The sequence below is a fragment of the Gracilinanus agilis genome, unplaced genomic scaffold (genome assembly GCF_016433145.1).
Source record: "Gracilinanus agilis isolate LMUSP501 unplaced genomic scaffold, AgileGrace unplaced_scaffold12845, whole genome shotgun sequence".
In the NCBI taxonomy this organism is placed as follows: Eukaryota; Metazoa; Chordata; class Mammalia; order Didelphimorphia; family Didelphidae; genus Gracilinanus; species Gracilinanus agilis.
Window position 1 is genome coordinate 1 of NW_025343415.1, and position 6,761 is coordinate 6,761.

General features: G+C 51.7%; 1 protein-coding gene across 1 annotated transcript; it reads right to left on the minus strand.

Annotated features, from left to right (window-relative positions):
• Positions 1 to 1,292: 1,292 nt before the first annotated feature.
• Positions 1,293 to 5,726, minus strand: LOC123254013 (phosphorylase b kinase regulatory subunit alpha, skeletal muscle isoform-like; the record flags this gene model as incomplete). The annotated part of the gene is made up of 5 exons (XM_044683090.1): positions 1,293 to 1,372; positions 1,968 to 2,124; positions 3,612 to 3,751; positions 4,061 to 4,155; positions 5,550 to 5,726. Coding segments are annotated over 5 exons (649 nt in total), but the record flags the coding sequence as incomplete, so codon positions are not given.
• Between the last annotated feature and the right edge of the window lie 1,035 nt (positions 5,727 to 6,761).

Sequence of the window (6,761 nt, forward strand, 5' to 3'; positions counted from 1 at the left end):
ATTAAAATCCCTTCAAACTTTAAAACTAGGAATCTCTGACCCCAAAAGAAAGAGGCCTGAGGTCAGAGCTTGGATTGGACACTTCCTACTTGTGTGCTCCTGGGCAAATCACTTCTCTGGACTTCAGTTCCCCATCTGCAAGGACTCTGGTTTAGAGCAGTGATAGCAAACCTTTTAGAGACGGAGTACCGGGCTCAACCCCACCCCACCCCCTAGATGGAGTGCCTCACTGGACCCCCACCAGAAACCACCAGAAACTGAGTGCTGTGCTGTGTCCCACCCCAGACAGGGGAGGGAGGAAGTGTTCCCATTGGGCTGCTGGGCAGAGGGACAGGGTGAGTAATGTGAAAAAATGTCATCAGATACAATGGAGAGGGGGAGGGGAGCAGCTCCACCGGAGTCCCTCTGCCTTTCTAGTAATGAATTGGGATGGGGGGTGACTGCGTGCCCAGAGATCACTCTGCGTGCCATCTTTGGCACCCATGCCACAGACCATAGGCAGGTCATTTAATCCATCACTGGCTTAGGGCATCACGAGTGCAGGAATTGTTATTCCAGTCTTTTTTGGCTTCACTCTATTGCACACTAGAAAGCAGCCATGGTCTTCCTTCTAGGGACCACACAATAGCTCCCGACTAGAGCTTGCACCAGGCTTCAGCTGGGAACTTTAACATGGGTTCCCTCACATTCCACTCATTTCCTGCCATCACTCCCCCTCTGATTTCCTGCTCCATGTGGGTCAGTTGGCCCCAACACTTTCCCCCGCCACAGGTGCCTGGTCCCTTCTTCCCAGAGGCCCAAGGAATAGACCCAGGGCTGAGCTGGTGAGAATGTCAATACCGAGCTATGGTCATGAGTCACTCACTATAAGTAATTATTAGAAGCCATGGAGTCTTCAGGGACAACTTCTAGAGGAGACAGACTACGAGGCAACGCCCTGAGACAAGGGTGAAGTGAAAGGCAGCAAGAATCTACCAATGAGTGGAGATCAATGGCTGAGCTTCCCAGAGGCCTGGAGGGAAAATGAACTGGGGGACAGATGATGACTGCGGCGTGGCCTCATGCTGGCCAGATCACGGAGGGCAAGTGAAAGAAGGGATTTTACCCCCAAGGAGAGAGACCAATCAGGTGAGAAGAATTCTCTTGAGCCAAGAAGACAAAAAAGGTCAAAGCAAGAGCAGGAATGTGCATGTGCACGCACATGTATCCTAGCCCTGGAAAGCCGAGCTGGCCAGAAGAGTCAGGCCCACACCAAAGCAACTGACTCTAGTAAGCCCAAGAAGCTGACTCACGCAGAGATGGTCTTCTCACGAGGCTCTGGAGGGAGTCCCACTGTCAAGTTCTTCTGGTGGGACAGTAGATCGGTGCAGGCCTAAAAGACAGTAGAATATGGCAGGCAAGTCAATGGGCACCTCGCCCCTGGCACTCTTCTCCTGGAAGCTTCCCCTCTCTCAGCTCTGCCTCTCTCCAGCAGCTCTAGACACATGACATGTGCAAACTTCAAGCTCATTCACTTCTACAAATTGTCTCTGGAAAAGTCAGCCCCTCCTGTGTGAAACAGTTGTGGCTCTCAAATTTTGAAAAAAGACTTGCAAATCATTTATGTTGTTTGTTAGTGTCCCCCCAAATGTTCCAGATTCAAAGCTGCTGTCCAAAAGATATGGAAACAATTACATCCAATGAGGGGGTATGTGGCTCAAAAGCTGACCTCAAAATAGGGAAGCCCTGAATTCAAGTCCTGCCTCTGACACATCCTGGTTTTGGAACCCTGGACAGCTCTCCAAGATGCAAAGTTAGAGGCAACCCAAGAATGTTCATCAGCAGAAGGACTTTCTGCACTGATGAAGTCAGAGATCCAGACCTTCCCCTCCCAACAGACACAGGCAAAAAATTAAAAGCAACATCAGGTCAGAAAGTATGGAAGTTTATGTGTGGCCAGCAGAGTCTTCCCTGGCACCAACATTTACCTCGTCCAGTGCCTCCACTTTCTTTTTAAGAATGCCAGAGATGTAGCGGATTAGGCCCCAGTGATGAGCTTCTCCCGCTTTGCTGTACAGGGTAGCAAGGAGCTCCCGGACTGTCACAGGCTCCTCACTGGAAGCGGCAGTGTTCCAATCAGGCCCCCTGGGAGTGCAAAAACAAGAGGACAGGACACAGGCATGGAGAATTTGGGAAGCTGTCCCAACACAAAAATCTATCTTTTACCAGACGCAATTGCACCATATCACATGACTAACCTCCATCGAACTGCTGACAGTCTCAGGGAGGGGGCAAGAAGGGCAGGGGGGCGAGGGAGAGGATTTAGAGAACTCAACCGTTTAGAAAATGAGTGTTGAAATTGTTTTTATTTGTAATTGGGGAAAAGTAAAATATGGAGAGAGAAAAACTAAAGAACTGGATCCCCAGGCTTGGCCATCTTTATCTCTGGAGAATCCAAACTGTGGGTGACCCAAAGGACGGAGGAGAGACACCTGGGAGAGGGAAGGAGGCACAGCCTCCAAGATGTGGGTGATGCCACTGAATCGAAGGGCAGGCTGCATTGGTACCTGGGACAGGCTCAGAGCTCCAGGGGAGGATGGAGACACAAATTGCATGGACCAAGAAGGCACAGAGGTATCGGGGTGTGGCCTGGTGGAAGGAATCCCACATAAAGGAATCCAGATCCTTCAATCATTTGTTGTTAGACACCTACTATGCACCAATTACTGGGCTAGCCACGGTCCCTGCCCAACTCAGGGAGCTTATATTTTTTTAGAGGAAAAACAACAAGGATGCTTTACCCCTCTGGGGGAAGAGTAGAGCAGCAACTGGGAAGAATCTTTGGTTTCTTGATTATCCAAAGCTCTTTCCCCAGACTTCATGAATTGCCCCCTGACCCCCACCTCCTGGACCTCCCTTCCCCACCCCTTCCCCAGTGAAAATGCCCATTCCTTCGTCAGCTAGCAGGCATCTGATTAAGGGGCGAGTGATCCTCTGGGAGGGTACTCCCTGGAGAATCTAAATTTTCAAGTGTGACACTTTGTGACTCAAGAGAATAAAATCTGGACAGACGTAGCTTCAGGCAGCATGAAGAGCTGGTGGGGCAATTCCCCAGCACCCCTCAAACCAGGGGAGCCCACCGACTCCAAAGGCCAGTCCTGCCCTTAATTACTGCTGACCCCATTCTAGCCATTAACCCTCCCCAGCTCAGTGGCACTGGGATCCAGCCACGCCGGCCTCCTCCTTGTCCTCCCTTTCCACTGGCTCTCTCTCAAGCTGGAATACAGAGGCTCTTCTTCCTCACCTTAGGGAGTCCCTCTCCTCCTTCGGCCCCTGTTTCATGCTCCCTTTCATGTAGGCTGGCTGGAAACTCAGAGCATTCTCCTATCTTCTCTCCCCTCCTGCTACCCCTGCCTCCCTCTGTCTGTCTGTTTCTCCCCAAGCCCCGCTGTGTCCGCTCTAACTCTGCCCCACTCCCACTTTCCTCTGTCCTCCCCGTCCTTCCAAGAAAAAGTGAAACCGTTGTACACCTTACTCCTGGGCAATCAATCCCGGCCCTTATGTGAAACTTGGGTGGTTCAGTTGTTCGTCTACAGAGTCAAACATGTAATAACTGAGTCGGGGCCACGTACTTGGTGGTGTAAAGAAGGTACAGGATGTCGGCTTGGTCCTGTAAGCTTGGACACTCGTGCAACTGGCCCACCAGGGCTTGGAAGTCTATCTCCCCAGATTCATCCCGGGGAAGGTGCATCTCCACATTGACAGAAGGAACCTGTAATTGTAACAGAACAGGGAAGAAGGAGCAGGGGCCCAAATGGTTTTCAGTCAATCACGTAGAGCCCGCAGGCTCTGTCGATGTTTTCCCTCCACTCCCCAACATCTCTCAGAGCACTGCAGCTCTGATTTGAGTGTTATCAACTGGAGAAAATCCAAAGCCTTCGGAAGCTCGGGCCTCTTGGGCTGCGCCTAAACCAGAGTGAAGACAAGAGTTTCCTCTTGAAATCAAACTCAAGGCAGCCAGTAGCCATTTCCTAGAGGGACAACGGTGGAAGGCGGTGATGCCTTCTTTCTGTCCGATTACCTGGTCAGCTTGGGGAGAGAGAGGCGTTGCATCCAGGAAGCTGATCGAAGTCCGGGAGGCCGGCAGTAACTTTGTAGGAAGGTACATGTGAGCATCTGGAAGAGGTCAACATTGGAGGAGGGTCGGGGCCACTGGGAGCCTGAACCTTTTGCACAAGTCAAGGCTTCAGTCCCTGCTACAGCAAGCCCAGAACCCACTTACTGGTCAGCTCTGTGGTGTGCAGGCGAGAAGAGTCAGCCCTTTGGGGGTAACAACTCCAAGGGAAGGAGGTGTTGACATGAACTTGTTTCCAAAATGTCTAAGATATTAGGAGCATCGATTCTGAGCTGGGAGGGACCTTAGAAGTCATCTAACCTAACTCGCTCATTTTACTGATAAATAAACTGAAGTCCCAAGAGATTAACTGACTGTCTCAAGGTCACACAGGGAACAAAGCTAAGATGTGAACCCAGGACCTCTGCCACCAAATCCGGACCACGTGACTCTGAGCTCGAGGCAGCTGAGGGGCCTAAAGTCTGGCACCAAGAGCAGGAGAGCTTGCCAGGACGTCACTTGCTACAAGTATAACAAGCTGCCTGTAGCCTATCTGCTGATCTGTCCCATGTGACGATCCAGTGCTTTTGGGGGAGGATACCCTGCCTTAGTGTGCACAAAGAAGGGGACAGGGGATCCCCATTCTAGACCCATGAAGGAGTGGAAAGGAAGAAACCTGCTTGGTACTACTTGGTACCTCTGCCACAGCCTGCTACAGGCAGTAAGCCAGCAAATATTCACCAGAACCTGTGAGGAGGAGCACTTGGGCCCTCGGCACCATTTCCCAGGTAGGAGGATGAAAGAAGAAAGGTCAAACAATGGCCAAGCAAGGGGGGCAGCAAGCTTGGAGCTGAACTTCTCATCTGAAGGCTCTAAGTCCAGCTGTGCCATGCCCAAAGCCCAGAGGCTGGCCCCTAAGTGCTGGGGTACCAAAGTCTAAGACAGCTGGGCCTCTGGCTAACAGTGGTCAGTGGGTTATAGATGGCAAGGCCATGCATGCTGCGTCTTCCCAAGTCACAGCGGCACACTTGGGATCCTTCCCAACCCTTGGGCACAGAAGAGTGACTAGCTCACCCACTTGATAAAAGCCTCCATTACAGGCACTGCTGAAGGATGGGAGAATGGGTGAGGCTCTTGGGCAGATAGGATGCCACCCTGAGCGCACTCTCTAAGCTCTGGATTTCCTGCATCCTTTTGTGGCTCCTGGCAATATAGGGTTCCATTTCTCCTCCTCTGCTGAAACTTTACCTCTATGGAAGCCAAGGAAAGGTCCCTCCCCTCCCCCAGGGGCCTCCTCTGTCCTCCTGACCACAGGTGACTCCACTGCCCCCTGGCTGGCTCTTCCAAGTCTATGGCGGGAGAAGTGGTCAGAGCCCAGTAAAGAAGCTAGCTCCCCTCCCCACCTCTAGGCTCTATGCTCTTCCTCCTCCCTCTAGGGAGCCATGGGATTACTCACTCTGCACATGCAGCTCCTTAGCCTTGGTCACCAATGACATGAAGTCACGGGTGGTTTGCACAGCCGTTCGGAAGCGATCGAGCCCTCCCTGTTGGGCAGTAGAGGGCAGGGTGGGCTTGGGAACAGTGTGCTCCAAAAGGTGGTCTAAGTACCGAACCACTTCGTCACTGCCTCGAACTGCAGGGTTAATGGGGCAGGAGAGAGAAAAGGAACACGGTTTAGACCATCCCTTGACATCCCACCCCAGAAAAACAGAAGGCCTGGCCTGCCCACACACAGGAAAATTGACAGGAAGGAAAAGATTGGGGAGCCAACCCACAAACCCCACCTTCGGACTGATAACTAAGATTCTCTCACTCAGGAACCATCCATTTAGTCACTCATTCAACACTTACTGACTCCCGACTAATGTCCCGCCAGGGGGCTACTAACAGGATACAGTCTCTGCCTTCAGTTTGTTCTACTCTAGTCAGGGAGAAAATCCTGAGAACACGGCAGAGGAAGGAATTCTGCCATTCCTCCTAAGAGCATACACAGAAAATGCAGGAGGCACCCACATTTCGAGATGGAAGAGCCCTCAGAGGCCTTTGCCCCAACACTCATTTGATAAAGGAGAAAACAGAGGCCCAGAGGGACAAAGTTCTAACACGTCCTGCCGTGAGGGATTGGAACCCAGATGCTCTGACTCTTCTGGTTGGAGCAATCGCCAATGGCTGTGGGATGATGGTGGCATTGAAACCTGGAGCGCAGGCATAGTTGGGCCCTCAGCAAGTTGCTGTGGAGGGCAGGTAGTGAAAGGGAATTCAAGGTGGAGGGAACAGAAGACAGATGCAAAATAAATACACAACCTGCTATGGGAATCACTTTGAAGAGGCAGCCTCTAAGCTGAGCCCTGAAAGAGCAGCAAGGGGTGGGAAAGAAAAGCAGTTCAGGAGAGGCACAGCCTGTGCAAAGGCTTGGAACCTTGACTTGGAGGTAGACAATGGAATTTCATGTACAGGAAATAGCAGGTTTGATTGGAAGGTAGATTACATGAACAGGAGGAGGAGGAGGAGGAATGTGCTCTGTAATCAAACAGCACAGGTGGGCTGTAGCCACAGGCCATGAGCCTGGAAATACACAACTGAGAGGATGGTATTGGACCCTACAGGTAATAGGGAGGCACTGAAGCTTCTTAACTCTTTCCTTCCTCGCTCCTTCCCTCCCTTCCTC